Source organism: Drosophila obscura, unplaced genomic scaffold (genome assembly GCF_018151105.1).
Source record: "Drosophila obscura isolate BZ-5 IFL unplaced genomic scaffold, ASM1815110v1 contig_186, whole genome shotgun sequence".
Lineage (NCBI taxonomy): Eukaryota > Metazoa > Arthropoda > Insecta > Diptera > Drosophilidae > Drosophila > Drosophila obscura.
The window spans coordinates 6,843,757-6,858,531 of record NW_024542774.1 but is presented as its reverse complement, the minus strand read 5'-3'; the positions used below and the strand labels follow the sequence as shown (position 1 = coordinate 6,858,531).

Here is a 14,775-nt window from a genome sequence, read left to right as displayed (position 1 = left end):
CTCGTTTACCGCACGAGCAGCGATCGTCGTTTCGTTTCAGAAACTTTCGCCTCGTTTAGAGATGGGCGCGGGCTGTGCTTGTTTCCGTGACACGCAGCTCGAGCAGCTAAACAAGAGGAACAGTAGTAGGAAATACTGTTAACATGATCCCTAACATGTTCGAAATTAGCCGATCGCCCCATACCTAATCTAATAATAATAAAACGATGTCGTTCGAGGCCCTATACGTATCGACATCAGCCCTACCTACCTACGCATCCCATTCAGAACACGTTCTCAGTCGTCGGAGAATCGTCTAGTGATTCGGTTGTTGATTGTTGATAGCGCAGTGAAGTGAACAGCAAACAGGGGAACGCAAAATGGTTTGTTGATTAGAACTAGTGAAAGGTCTTTCAAGTTTATTTGCAAACTATTTCACCAGAAAGGTTAATTAAGCGTATTGGAAGCTCCGAGAAGCTGATGGTAAACGGCAATAAAAACATGTTTTTTCTGCCCAGGGAAAGTTTTGGTAGTACCTGCGAAAGTAGGTGGTTTGCTCTTATCAGTGACCCAGTGGAAATTTTTAATTAGCCGGACTATCAACAGCTGACAGATAAGATAATTTGTCCGATCAAGTGCTAAGCAAACTATGCGAGAAAATATCTTAAAGTAGGTCATTGACTTTGACTGAATGCCACACAAACTGTGGCACTTGTTCTTGTTCTGCCTTCCAGCAACTCAAATGCATCCTGCTGCTCACTCTGGTGGCTCTGCAGCAGCTGGACCTGGGTGCTGGATCCCGCATCCTGGCTGCCTTCTTCTTTCCCGGCAAGAGCCACTTCATGATGACGAATGCGATCGTTCGGGAGCTGGTGCAGCGTGGACACGAGGTCACCTTCATCACGCCCTTCTCCCTGGCTAAGGAGAACTTGGGTCCCAACTACAAGGAGGTTCTGATTGCACAGTACAATTTTTGGCCAGAGAGTAAGTCGACTCTTTGTTGGTTGAACAGCTGTAATAGTGTGCGTTTATCTGTCATCTTAGTCAAGGAAATGACCAAAACGAATACCATTTTGGAGATGACCGATGTGCCAAATCTGACGTTCGTCCGGCTGATGATGGTGATGGGTAGCCACAGCACAGACTTTGCCTTCGATCAGCCGCAGATACAGGAGATGGTGAATGCCAAGGACAAAGTCGGGAAGTACGATCTGCTGCTGGCCGAGCAGTTCTATAACGAGGGCGCCCTCATTCTGGGGCATCTCTATCAGATCCCCATCATCACCGTCTCGACCTTTGGGTACGCCAACTACTTCAGCCAGATGGTGGGCATCGTCTCGCCATGGTCCTATGTGCCCCACGCTTTTATGCCCTACACGGACCGCATGTCGCTGTGGGAGCGCATCGGGAATGTGATCATCTCTGGAACCGAAGATCTCATCAGGAAGTTCTCCTACTATCCCCAGCAGGACGCCGTTCTGAGAAAGCACTTCTCCCGGCTGCTGGACAGGGTTCCGACCATCAACGAACTGGAGCGAAACATATCCGCCATCCTGCTGAACAACTACATGCCGCTGTCCACGACCAGACCCACCTCCTTCAACATGGTTGCCGTGGGCGGACTGCACATTCAGCCAGCCAAACCGTTGCCCAAGCATTTGCAGGAGTTCCTCGATGGCGCCACCGACGGAGCCATCTACTTCAGCCTCGGTGAGTGGACGTTGCAGTCCTGTCCATGAGCTCAAGCTAATTGTTCTGCTTCGATCTCCGCTCAGGTTCCCAGGTTCGCAGTGCCGATCTCCCGCCCGAGAAGCTAAGATCTTTCTTAACGTCTTCGGAAGCCTGAAGCAGCGGGTTCTGTGGAAGTTCGAGGATGAGACGCTGCCCAATCTGCCGGCCAATGTGAAGGTGCAAAGTTGGATGCCGCAGGGAGACATACTGGCGCATCCCAATGTGAAGGTATTCATCGCCCACGGCGGCCTCTTCGGCACGCAGGAAGCAGTTTACAACGGGGTGCCGATGCTGGGAATGCCTGTCTATTGCGATCAGCACCTGAACATCAACCAAGGCAAGAAGGCGGGCTATGCGCTGGGCCTGGACTATCGCACGGTCTCCGAGGACCAGCTGCGACTCTCGCTCACCGAACTCATCCAGAATCCCAAGTACAGAACGAACATGCAACGAGCGTCGCGCGTCTTCCGAGATCGACCCCTGAGTGCCATGGACACGGCCATGTACTGGATCGAGTACGTAATTGAACACCGCGGAGCCCCACACTTGGTGGCCTCTGGCGTGGAGCTGCCCTGGTATCAGTTCTACCTTCTGGACATCGTAGGCCTGGCCCTGGCCATCGTTCTGCTGCCCATCCTTGCCCTGTGCTGTCTGTGCCGCGGCTCCAAATCGAAGAAGGTGCCAAAGAAGAAGGCCAAGCGGAACTAATTCGAACCAAAACTTGTTTTTTATTTTTAGAAACAGATGGGATTACAATTATGTTAGATATTTTTTATATTGCAATAATTAAATGAATAGTTAATTTTGGATAATTTTGTAATACATTTCTAGGGCAACAGATGGCTGGCTAAATAATTGAGAAGGAAGCTGGCGAGAAGCGTACAAAGACCGCTTCCAACTAACTGAACCGGATGCTGAAATATGTCACGAGAATTAGCTTGGGGATCTAGGGATCGAGGGATCTGGTCGGGGCTTCGATCGGTACAGCCTTTCGTTGGGGATCATACAGAAGCATCTTTGTGTAAGTGTGTGTAAATGTTTGTGTGTGTGTGTGTGTGTGTGAGTGTGTCGTGTTGTGTTTGTGTTCGTGCGCGATCTCTAATGGCTTATGACCATGGACTTCTTTACCTTCTTCTCCTTCTTCTCGTGGGTGATGGTCACTTCCTCTGCCAAGCCAAAGAGAAAAGTAGAATGTAAGATCAGTTCTCAGGGTTGAGGATTAACAATTGACGTACCTTCGAATTTGGTGGGCAACTGCCGGACCGTCTCGATGGTCTTCACATTCTTCTCTCCGGGCTCGATAATCTCCTCCTCGTATTCCTCGATAATCTCCTCTTCGTCGGTGTCATCGGGATTCACTTTGGCGCTGGGCACGGGATCGAACACCGTCTTGACGGCCTTCTTAACGATGCCCTCAGCGGTGACGGTGGTGTAGTGGTATTCGGTGCCGCCCTCGATCTTGATCGTCTCAACGGTGGTGACATCCCCGGGATTCTCCGAGGGCACAATCTTCTTGGTGCCCGACTCGGACTTGAGCTTCTTGGTGGAGGTCACGTTCTTGTGCTTCTCGGCGTCCTTCAGCGTCTTCTTGTACTGCCTGATCTCCTCCTCGGTTAGCTCCACTTCCTCCTCCTCGTAGACGGTCTTTGACGTAGTGATGGTCTTGCCGGACTCCAGCTGCGTGTTATAGGTATACTCCAGACCGCCGGGCACGCGCCTTGAGGCCACGGTCGTGGTGTCGTTCTGCACAAAGTCCGCCGGCGGTGGTGGGGCCGAGGACTTGGCCTTTTTCTTCTGCTTCTTGTCGCTGGAAGAGGTGGAGGAGGTGATGGCCTTGATGTTCTGCTCCTGCAGCGAGTTCTTGCGCACCGTGCGATTATTTTCCGTGATCTCGATGTTCTGAGTGACGGATACGCGCCTCTCGATGGTTGTGTCCTCGCGATAGTTGGACTGCTGGTCGCTGGAGTTCTGGACCACATTCTTCTGCTGCTGCTGCACCTTCTGGACGACGCGGCGAGAGGACTCCGTGGAATCGGTAGAGTCAACCGACGACTTGCGGGTCACATTCTTCTTGCTCTTGTTCACCTTCGTGCTGGTGTTCTCATTCACCTCCGTGGGCACCGAATCGTAGAAGGTTTTGGTGCGCATGCTCCTGGTGCCATCCTCGTTGATGGTGGTGTAGACCTCCTCGTAGCCGCCCTCGATGGCGCGGGTCAGCATGGTGGTGCGCTCATCGATGCGTACCTCCTTGCCCAGCCGCTTCTGGACGAGCTTCTTGTTCTGCTGCTCCTTCAACAGATCCTCCTGGCTGACCGGCTTGGGGTCCCAGAAGGTTCGCACCTGCGTCTTCACGGTACCATTCGGCTGGGGCGTGGTGGTGATCATCTCATATCCGCCCTCGATCAGCTTGTACTTGGTGCTGGCGCCAGTCGCCCTGTCGAACTCCACCTTACCATCCTCAATGTCCGCGGAAGTCAGTTGCTCTGTGTTGGTGGTTTCATGGGGATGGATTAGAGGGTGGTGTGGACTAGTGTCTGTGTATAGTGTCTACGCAACCATTGACTCATTCATTCCACTCCTAAGATCGAGTGTGCGTATGTGTGTGTGTATCAAGTGTTAGGGTTAGTTTCGCTGCATCTGCGTATCCAAAGCACTCGAGGCCTTACGTCTATTATTAGTTTTCCTATCACTAAGTTTTCCTAGGGTAATTCTACGATATTGCAGTTGGTTTCCTACTTAAGGCAGCCTGGCGATTAGTAAGCAATTTATACAGCATTCGATTGCATTCCTTTCGATTCGATTCGATTCCATTCCATTCCATTCGTTGCATGAGTATTCCGTTTCTTATCGTTGGGGTGGGGGCTCTGTTTCCTGGTTAGACGTGCACGGGCTGGGGCTCGGGATCCAAATGCAGTTCCAGCCGCCTGGGCCCGCACGCCAGGTGCGGCAGGCAGCTGTAGTGCATCAGCAGGTTCAGTAATTGCTATTTAAACTTACGCACCGCCCGCTGGCGGCTGGCCTTGCCACTGTTGCCAGGCTGCTGATGCTGCTGCTGCTGCAGGGTTATGTGCTGCTGGCTCGACGTCTCTGATGTCTGCGATGGCTGTGGTTGCGGCTGGGGCTTGGCCAGAGACTGTCCTTGTGACTGCTGTCGCATCTGTGGCTGGGGATGCTGTGTGGAGACAGTGACGGAGCCGGAAGCAGGTCTCTCAGCGTTTGTTGCAAGTTTGTTTGTTGGGGCCTTTGTGCGGGGACTGGGGCGAGGCGGTTGGTCAGGCTCCGGCACGGACACCGACACCGGCACCGGCACCGGCTGCACCCTGCCACTCGAGCTGGGCTTCCCTTGAGTCTTGTCGGAGGTCCTTTGCGGCACGGCTGGATACAGCAGCAGTTTGTTTGCGGTTTCGGTTAGCAATTGATTTAAGCTTAGTGTGTTAGCATTATCGCAATCATTATCAGTGTCAGTATCGTTATCTGGAAAATGTGGTTAGTGTTAGGGCGGCAATTCGATCTCATTTCCTTTTGATTTATCTACAGGGACAGTGAGATGCAATGAGAGTGGCATGGATGGTGGCGCATGGCGCATGGATCTGCTGAGGTGCTGGCTCTTACAGCTACGATTCTGTGGTGGATGGATGGATATAAATGGATGGATGGATGGATGGATGGTGGCACAGATGGATGTGGTGCAGTGGTGCACTTCCCAAAGACTTAAAAGTAAACAACTGAAAAGTGACAAATGCAGAAAAATAAACTCTCAGTGGCGAGCCGATTGATCGATTGGCTGACTGACTGACTGAATGGACACAACTTAAGGCTAAAATAAAAATGCACATTTAAAAACAGAATTCCACAAATTTCACAAGTTGTTTGTGTTGTAGTTTTTGTTGTTGGGTTTTTCTTTGTGGTTCTTGAATAAATATTACGACAATATTCCAAAGTAAATTATAACATAAATGGTACGAGTATATATGTAGATAGATGGATAGAAAATATAGATTAGTATTCCACTGCAAAAACAAAACACTCGAAACAAATATTTTCGAACTGAAATTGGGGCAGGGGAAAGGGTGCACAGAACGAAGGCACACACACACACACACAGATATAGTTATAGATTCAGACAGAGACACAACTGCCACAAGAGTTCAGTTTTTGGAGATTTATTTTATTCTAAATTTATTTTATACACACTTTTGCATGATTTTTATTCATATTGAAAACAAATCTATCTACATATGTTTAGGGGGACGAGGGCAATGCGGGATAGACCACAAAGGGAGTGGGCGGGGTGGGACTTTATGCTACAATGAATTTGTGGATGCAGATGAACAGTCACCGCCATAAATTGGTAAACACACGTACCGAGCACGAGTACGGATCACGAGTACGAGTACTGGCAAAAGTACAACATTTTCAATTAAAATACAATGAAGTGTAAAAGTTTGTGGCGGGGCCAAGTTTTGTGGGCGTGTATTTATGCGAGCAGAAGGGGCAGAGGGCGGCTAGAGCGTGGTGTGGCCAAGTGCCAAATGGCTGCTGTCGAGAGCAGCAGCAGCCACACGAGTGAGTACAAAAAGTTTAATTTGAAAACTTAATTAAAATTTCTGTGCGTATTTTTCATTTTTTCCGCCTCACTTTCCCTAACAAGATGCCATGCCCTGCTGCCACGCGGAGCGTGGATGAGTGTAACTGTGAGTGGATGTATGTGTGTGAGTGTTGGTGGGGGGCAAATAAAAATTGCATTTATGACACTCGGAAGTATTCGCTCGACAACATTTTTGGCCCAGAAGGGCGCTTCAACATCCTCATGAAACCTTAAATTTCAATTAGAGTTTTGCCCCTTAAAATTGACAGCACTCTGCCGCTGGCGCTGCCTCTCTTCAAGTGTGTGTGAGAGAGTGGGTGTGTGTGTGTGCGTTTGGATGGGTGGGGGGTATCTGTGTGAGTGTTTGACTGTGTGTGCGTAACAAAAAAGTGGCAACAAAACGACGAGTAACGAACGGTTTCTGCGTTTGTTCTGCTGTGTTTTGTTCTGTTCTACGTGTAGGTTTTGTTCTGTTTTTGTTTTTTCTTAAGATGAACTACCGGTTTCCTCGGCCTCCTTCTCCGGCTTCTTGTCCAGCGTCTGCGAGATCTTCTTCCAGATGTTGTCGAACGAGTCGGCGCCCGTGTAGTCGATCTGTCCGGACTCCCAGCACTGGCGCCGCATCAGACTCTCGTATGCCTCCTGTTCGGGCGACCGCTGCACTCCGATCTGCAGCTGCGACAGGGCACCAGCCAGACCAGCCTGAAAGTAGGCAATGGAACGTGAGTGGGGGCTTTGCTTTGACATTGCTCTTGGTAGGGGTGGATAGGTGTGCAGGGCGGGGGTGGGTTGCTGGAGTGCTGGGACAGGCGTAGCATGCATGCATTCAGTGCGGTTACAACTTAAACATTTATTAGAAAGGCGACAAAACATTGAAATGTTAGTTGGGTTCACGGTACGGTACACAGGGCGTATGATTAATATGAGAACAGAATGCTACTCAAGGCATAAATCATGATGCATTGCGGGTGCGGCTCCTGCTGCTGCTGCTGTTGCTGTTGCTTTTGCTTTTGCTTATGGCTGCAGCTCATGTCCGGGCGACCTTGTAGTGGATTACTATGCAGAATGGAGGAGATGCTAGAGGGAGAGTGCTGGAGATGGCATGCAACACAAGGATGAGATGGCTTCTGCTGCTTCCACTGATGATGATGGCGGCCGTATGAATTGCTGTTTGTGTTCAATGTATTTTCAACCCGGGCGAGTGCAGCATAATAAATCAACAGATGCACTCAACCCCAGGCGGAGCACAGACACCACATGAAGAACTGAACACCTAACAGTGGACAAAGGGCGCAGCACGGGGGACAGACGATGCAGAACAATGACAATGACAATTCGTATGCAAAACAGTGAATGGACAGCACGAAACCATGAGATTACATTATCACTAGCACTAGAACAGGCACTAGGACACCACTATCCGATGCAGGGGTCAGGAGTTTGGTGGTTGGAGGGTGTTCAGGTGCGGGGTCAGAGGCCAGAGAGATTGATTGCCTTTACCTCAGGCTGCACGCCGACTGCAACTTCTGGCTGCGCTTTTTTCGTACTCTTTCTTACTCTCTGCCTATGCTCGGAATGATGAGGCGAGGGCGTGGCAGTGGCTGTGGCTGTGGCAGTGGCTGTGGGCGTGGCAGTGGCTTTGGGCGTGAACGTGGCATGTTCTGGTGGGGTTGGGCGTGCATTCAGTTTATTGGAATTCACATCCTTGGACGTGAGCTCTTCGGCAGTTGCATGGCCATTTGGATTGGCATTTTCATTGGCAGTGGCATTGTTGGCAGTGGGTATAGGAGGAGTGGTGGGTGGTGACGGTGGTTGTGGGCATGCATCGGGTGCTGTCCACTCATCGTTTGCATGCTCATTGTCCTGCTCATGGTGGCTGTGGTGACTCTCATGCTCCGGCTCGGGGCTCTCTTGCCTCCGCTCCAGATTCTCGTAGTAATCTGCCCAGGGATCGCGGTATTCGCGGACGTGCAAGAGGTGATGCAACTGCTGCTGCTGCCGGTAGTACTCGTGCTGCCCATCCGTTGCTCGATGGTCCGCCCCGGAGGGACCTTGCGAGTGCGTTAGATTTAAGCAAAGGCACTGGCGAATCGAATGCGATGTTAGAGATACGATACGGGTTTATAGAGTATAGCGATCCGGGTATTATTTATGGCAATTTACAGAATTTACAGAATGCGCAAAACATAGGAAAGTAAGAGTTGGAAAATAAAAGTAAATCAAAAGTAAATCAATTTGAAAAAAATAAAGAAAAAACAAAGACAAGGTAAGAGACAAAGACAATCACAAGGGAAAGAGTGGAACGAAAGAATTGTGTGTGTGTGTGTATGTTTGTTTGTTTGCATGGATGGGATATAGGAGGATCTATAATGATTCAAGAGAGATTTCTGGCACCCCCAAACGCGACACGACACGACACCACCGCCATACCACACCCACCCATCCCTGAATCATTTCCAACCATCGATGGCGTAGACCGAAACATTTCCCTGGCTTTCGGCCAAAATGGATGCAAATTAGAAAAACAGAAACGAAAAGAGCACACTAAAACAATTACACACACACACACACACACACAGTACAGTGGAACATATATTACAAAGAATACAAAATATATACAAAAAAATATATATGTGAAAAGAAACCCCAATCGAGAGAGTCTGTCTGTCCGAAAAAGAGGTTGCTCTGGGGCGTGGCTGCTAATTGAATAAAAATCAACAGAAAATCGAAAATCCGAAAACCGAAAGTAAACCCCCGAAACAGAAGAGACGACAAAGAACAGCTCTTTAAAGTGGAACAAAAGAGGAACAAGAGATTAAATAGAGAGAGGGAGAAAACGAGGTCAGCTATCGGCAATAAATAGCAAATAGTAGACCGAATCTGAGAAATATTTGGCGGGTTATTTACAATACTTGGGATGGATCAATAAATAAATATTGGAAAAATATACAAAGAGATAATTGATATTTACACATGGATTGGTGCTCTTTGGGGGAATTGCTGTACTAATTGCATATCTACGACTCTCGAGGGTGCAGAGTGCTTTCGGCTATTACAGATCTTCTTACCTCTGGATTGAACCCTTGGACTGCTTGGGCTCCCTCGGGCTTATCACTAGCAACAGTTCCTTGCGTTTGCTTGCGGTTAGCGGATAGAGGTACGAGGCAAAGTGGGGACGGGGCAATACATTGGGTTAGAACAATACAGATTCTGGTGTTAGCTTTGGGTTTTAGTTATCATTTGGTTCGGTTCAAACAATAGAGACATTGAGAGTCACAGCAAGGAAGCTGGAAATTCGAACGAGCGCGGCGGGGAGTATACAGATAGATAGATAAAGAGGGGGTCAATAGAGATCGCTTACCATTTTGCTGGACAGGGACTCGATGACGGTATCACAGAAGATGTTCCACCAGAGCTGGATAAGGTCCTGGGCGTGGGCATAGTCCGAGGACACAGCCGCCGTCTTCGTCTCAGAGTTGAACTGAATCAGCCAGGGCTTCAGCTTGCCGGCGAAATGCAAAATCTTAATCTTATCTCTGAACCTGAAAGGGAGGAGGACAAGGCAGAGGATTAACCACTGATCCTTCTGGTGTGGGATTGGATGAGATGCGGATGCTCGACTTACTGTTTGAAGGCGGGCAGATAGCAGTACGAGGCATAGGCCGTCACATTGTAGACGAATGGCAAATGCTTCTTAATGTCCGCCGTCGCCCAATCCGCGAAGAACTGATTCAGCAGGCCCTGGTCGCCGCCATCGAAGCTTCCGTTCTGTATGGCGAACTCTGTGATCTTGCCGAAGGTATCCAGGCTGGGTCTGAACACGAAGACGCCGGAGTTGAAGCAATCGGGCCAGCTGACATCCGGAGCAGCCGAGAGTTCCTCGCGCTCAAAGAGCTCGTCGACATTTTGCAGGACCTTCAAGGAAGACATTAAGTTAAAGAGCAGCACTGGGAGTATACTGTATGTAGATCTTACCAAGGTATCAGCATCGAGGAAGACACACTTCTCGAACTGCACCAGACGCCAGCAGTGCAGCTTTGTGAAGGTCACGCCCAGCTCCGGGCGGGAGAGCAGGGCCAGATTAGCCGCATCCTGTGAGTCCAGCACATTCACCTCTTGCACAACATTGTACACGTCCTTCAGTCTGTCGCGCATCGCCTCCGACACGGTGGGCGTCACCAGCACGGCCAGCTGGTGAGCGGTCCCGGCCCGCTTCAGGGAATGGGCCAACACCAGGGCACCCAGGGAGTACGTGTCATTTGTCGTCAGCGTCACCCAAGCGAACTCTGTGGAGGAGAGTGGACGAATCGAATGGAAAGGTTTTAGAAACGGATATCCGGAAGTGTGTGTGGTGTGTGGTGCGGTCAGTTAAAGGCACGATTGCAGTTGCAATGCACGTTTCAGAGCAGCTTCATTTTTTTAAGGTTTTACATATTTCGAATTTGGCGAATAATAAAAACGGGGAGCATCCACGTTATGGGTTATAAATAAACAAGAATTCTTTTGCCATATGGAAAAGCACAGAGATCCCATACAGATGTAGTATCTGCCGATGTGTGCAAATCCCCATCTGCGTCAACAGTGGGCGGGGCACGCGGCTTCCACATGCAGCGAATTTTAATTTGCTTTTGTTAGAGAAGCAACAACTGCAAAGCGTAAAATAAAAAGTAGAGAAGTTGAGAACAAATCATAAAGAACTGGGGAAAATCGAGCAGAACATATTTCAGGCGCATCGGCATCGGCATCGTTGGACGGGCAATTAGAATTTTGCGTAGTTGGCATTTAGTTGGGCGAAAGCTATATATAGAATATGATAATTTATATCCGAGATATGTATATGTAAATGAGTGTGGGTGCGATTTCCTAGATATATTCCCCTCCTGATTTTATGGGGAATTAGTTTTTACAGGGTTAGATTTTGGCTAAATTTTTACAGATTGTTTGTGGGGTTGATCAACTGTTTGATCTCTTCCGGTTTGGTTAGTTAAGGATTATTTATTAATTCCCCAACATTTTATTCATTTGGAATCCCTTCCATTTCTTCTGGTTATCGTCCAGAAATCGTGTTAAATTTTATGGCAATTAATCCATGCATTCTTGTTGTGTTGAAAATTAAAAATTCATTAGAGTTAAAAAAGAGATACCAATTAATTAAAGTTTTATTTCCAATTTAGATTATTGACAATTTCAATTTCGAACATTATTGTTTTTGGTATTAAGTGCTACAAAATCAGAGATAATTTGTAGATACTTTTACATATATAAATGGTGTAGTATATATGTATGTATGCATGTATAATCTTTGTACATTTGGTGGGACTAACTTTAGTGGGGTTAAATGTCAGATTAGAGAGCTCTGTTTACATTGGTTTTAGAAGCGGCCTAGAAAGCTTGGAATACAAAAAGTGAATGGATTACAAAAACTACCTTCTCGCTGCTACGGACACGCATCCGTACGGATGCGGATGCGGACACGGATGAGGATGCAGTTGCAGATGCGGATACGGATACGGATACAGTTGGATAACAGAGACTTTAGAACTGTAGCTGGAGATGAGGTTCGTTCGAGGAGTCTGCCCCTCCATCTATATCTTCTTCTATATACAACTTATGTTTTTGTGTTTGTGTGTATGTGTGCTGTGTGTATGTGTAAGAGTGTGGGCTTATGCTTTCTTTTCTCATGATTCGTAGTGCCTAAAATAAAAATGAAATCATTTACTCTGGTCCGAAACGAGAATGGTTTTTAATAACTTCTGACTTACCGGATGTGACAAGAAACAAAAAAGAAACCACAGTGGCAAAAAGATTCACAAGACAATAAGACATAACGATCAAAAGGAATTTCACTCTGTCCCATAAATCGGGCGATTTAGATAAAATAAAACAAACAAACAACACTCGGTCTAAATTAGATCTAAATTTAGACCTCCACAACTGTTGAGACTGTTGAAACCTGTCAAACGGAATGGCGACGCGACATTTTCCTTAAAAATATACTTAAACATGAACTTAGATATAGATAAATTAGCACGTTGTTCGACAGCTAATTCTGGGAAAATCCTAAAAATTGTGTCCAGTGTAGAGAGCTAAAGCTGCGCTCTGGCCGAAAGCTCGCTCTCTCTCTTCAAACAGAAAGTGCGCTCTTTTATCATGCGCTCAGTAAGTATACCTGTAGCACAATAGAGCTGATAAACGACCCAGTCAAAAGCGAGAGCGTAAAAAGGTCGCCTTCCGAGTGCGGGTACTTACGGGGGTTGCTGGGGTCTAGGTTGAGCGAGTGCTTATTGGGGCATAATGGGGAGTATCATCTATCAGATTAGCGCAAGGCTCCATCCATGAATGGCGTCGGAAATTATGTGAATGACAGACCAGAGACCTTGAGTGGCCCAGACCTGCTCCGCCCATGCCTATGCCCACACATCCCAGCGCACCGAAACCCGTTTGCCAATCCACGGAAAGGCCACATTGGGTGCAGTGGGGGGGAATGGGAAACGAAGAATGAGGAATGGGCGACCGGCGAGGCGACACCAACGCACAAATTGGCGAGTGCAAGGCGAGAAACAAGTTCTGCGGGAACACATGGATGCGGTGTGTATCTGTGTATCTGTCCGCCGATGCCGATGCCGAAAGAGCAGACCACTAAAAATAGCCGGCTAAATGTGAAATGAAATGAAATTGTAGCGCGACAACAACAACAACAACAGCCACAGCCTCATAGTCATCTTCTGCCTCTGCGGCATCTGCGGGTAGGCGATGCAGTGGTACAGGCGCCTCAGCGGTGGCTGCTGCTGGAGATTCCTTTTATATCCCCCATGGGCGAAAACCCAGAAATACACAGCTGCAGAGGCTGATGATAAATGCGGGCATAAACTCATGCAGATTTAATGGATTTTGGAAATATTCTACGAACGTATAGCCCAGACAGAATCCAATAGTGGGCGAGACAAGGAATTATTCGTTCTCGTGTGAAAAGATTTTTCGAGAATTATATACATACATACATATGTATGTATAGATATTTTCGAGCGCACAAAACTTTTTAGCGCCTGTCGCCAGCCATAATTCCGAGCGATACATATAGCATATTATAAATAGAAAAACATCTATAATTTATATATACACACGTATAGGATCATGTGTATACATAGTGTGTTTAGTGCATCTTCAAACATGATCAACGTACGTAAGCGAATGCGTGTGAAAATGCCAAGGCGAATGCATATCAATAATCTCAATGGGATTTTGATTTGTACTTCGATGTGGATGTGGATGTGAGGGGATGCGGAAATCATGCTGATAAAGCTGATTTGAAGCTGCCTGGCGCTACTGGGTCACAAGAGCAGAGCCAAAAGTGGAGCAACAAAAAATCAATATACGGCGACAATCAAGTCACAACAAATCAACTTAGCCTCCCTCTCTCCATCACCGATTAGCAGAAGCAGCTCTAAGCATAACTATCAAGCGCTTCTCTCTCCTGGTCTCTCTCACTCTCTCTCGCTTAGCGGTGCTTTCTAGCTCCCGCTGCCATAACGCTTATCAGTTGTCAGCAGTTTTGTCTAAAGCAGCATTCCGCATACTTTTTATAAACAAACAAATTGAGGCTTTTGATGCGCTTTTTAAAATAGTAATCGAAATGCTCTGCACAGCGTAAGAGCGCGAGAGGGACACAGTCTGCGGGTAGGTAGAGGTAGGTAGGCAAATGCTTGCCATTGAAGGTCAGTAAAGGTCGTCGTCGCCGCAATTTACTAGCCAGCCAGCAGAAAACTCGCACAGAGCTGCTGCTGCCGTTTCTTTATGCTCTACGAAAAATATGAAACACGAATATTATGCCCATTCTGGTCGCGCTCTTATCTTCCAAGCGAAATGTTATGAAATGTGAGAGTTGCAGCGAGGCGAGGCTTAACTGTAGTTGTAGAATTAATAGAAACGAATGCAGGGAAGAGCAAGGAGCTTCCACTTGGGGCAGGCTCTTTCTGGAGTTGGAGTTTGGAGCTGGAGCCATGCCATGCATATAAACACACACACACACACTTTCTTTTTTCTTTTCTTTTTTTCGCATTTGCATTTTGCTGGTGGCTGCTTCACTCTACGTCCGTATCAACGGTTGCGTTGGGAGTAGTGCATTTGGAAACTTACTGCTCATTTTGTTAGGATTTCTTTTTGATTAAATTCGTTAAATTAAAGCACACGCGACGGCGAGTCCTTTTTATTTCTGTACGGGGGTGGGTGGGGCGTGCCCGTTATGCTATCACACGGCGGCCGAGAGCGAGTCAGTGTCGAACTAGGGGGAGCGTTTGCGTTCCGTTTGGGGCGAGCGATGGCGAGAGAATGAATCGGCCGTGGGGCTGCGGTGGGCAATAAATGCCATGTAGAGTGACGAAAACGGGGACGCAGTCGACGGCAGGCAGAAGGCAACCACAAAAGCCGGCGGGAGATCTCTTCGCATAGTGTGTGTGTGTGTGTGTATAAGGCAGGGG

The 14,775-nt window shown here is 48.0% G+C and overlaps 3 protein-coding genes across 5 annotated transcripts; 1 reads left to right on the top strand and 2 right to left on the bottom strand.

Annotated features, from left to right (window-relative positions):
• Positions 1-251: 251 nt before the first annotated feature.
• On the top strand, positions 252-2,517 carry LOC111074052 (UDP-glycosyltransferase UGT5). Its single transcript, XM_022366678.2, is given in 5 exon segments — positions 252-362; positions 714-963; positions 1,024-1,689; positions 1,755-1,790; positions 1,793-2,517. Coding segments are annotated over 5 exon segments (1,581 nt in total). The 5' UTR covers positions 252-359; the 3' UTR covers positions 2,419-2,517.
• Positions 2,419-14,525, bottom strand: LOC111074053. Its single transcript, XM_022366679.2, has 3 exons — positions 14,435-14,525; positions 2,946-4,193; positions 2,419-2,876 (listed from the first exon to the last, which is right to left on the bottom strand). The coding sequence occupies exons 1-3, from the start codon at positions 14,439-14,441 to the stop codon at positions 2,809-2,811; spliced, it is 1,323 nt and encodes a 440-aa protein (XP_022222371.2). The 5' UTR covers positions 14,442-14,525; the 3' UTR covers positions 2,419-2,808.
• LOC111074050 (glycogenin-1) lies at positions 4,200-14,524 on the bottom strand. 3 transcript variants are annotated; one of them, XM_022366677.2, is made up of 6 exons: positions 14,435-14,524; positions 10,274-10,584; positions 9,924-10,213; positions 9,660-9,840; positions 6,799-7,000; positions 4,200-5,184 (listed from the first exon to the last, which is right to left on the bottom strand). In XM_022366677.2, the coding sequence occupies exons 1-6, from the start codon at positions 14,439-14,441 to the stop codon at positions 4,694-4,696; spliced, it is 1,482 nt and encodes a 493-aa protein (XP_022222369.2). In that variant the 5' UTR covers positions 14,442-14,524; the 3' UTR covers positions 4,200-4,693. The 3 variants fall into 3 exon arrangements, with proteins under 3 accessions (XP_022222369.2, XP_022222365.2, XP_041449205.1); XM_022366673.2 differs by lacking the exon at positions 4,200-5,184 and adding an exon at positions 7,799-8,380 and having other exon boundaries at positions 5,546-7,000; XM_041593271.1 differs by lacking the exon at positions 4,200-5,184 and having other exon boundaries at positions 5,546-7,000.
• Positions 14,526-14,775: the final 250 nt, after the last annotated feature.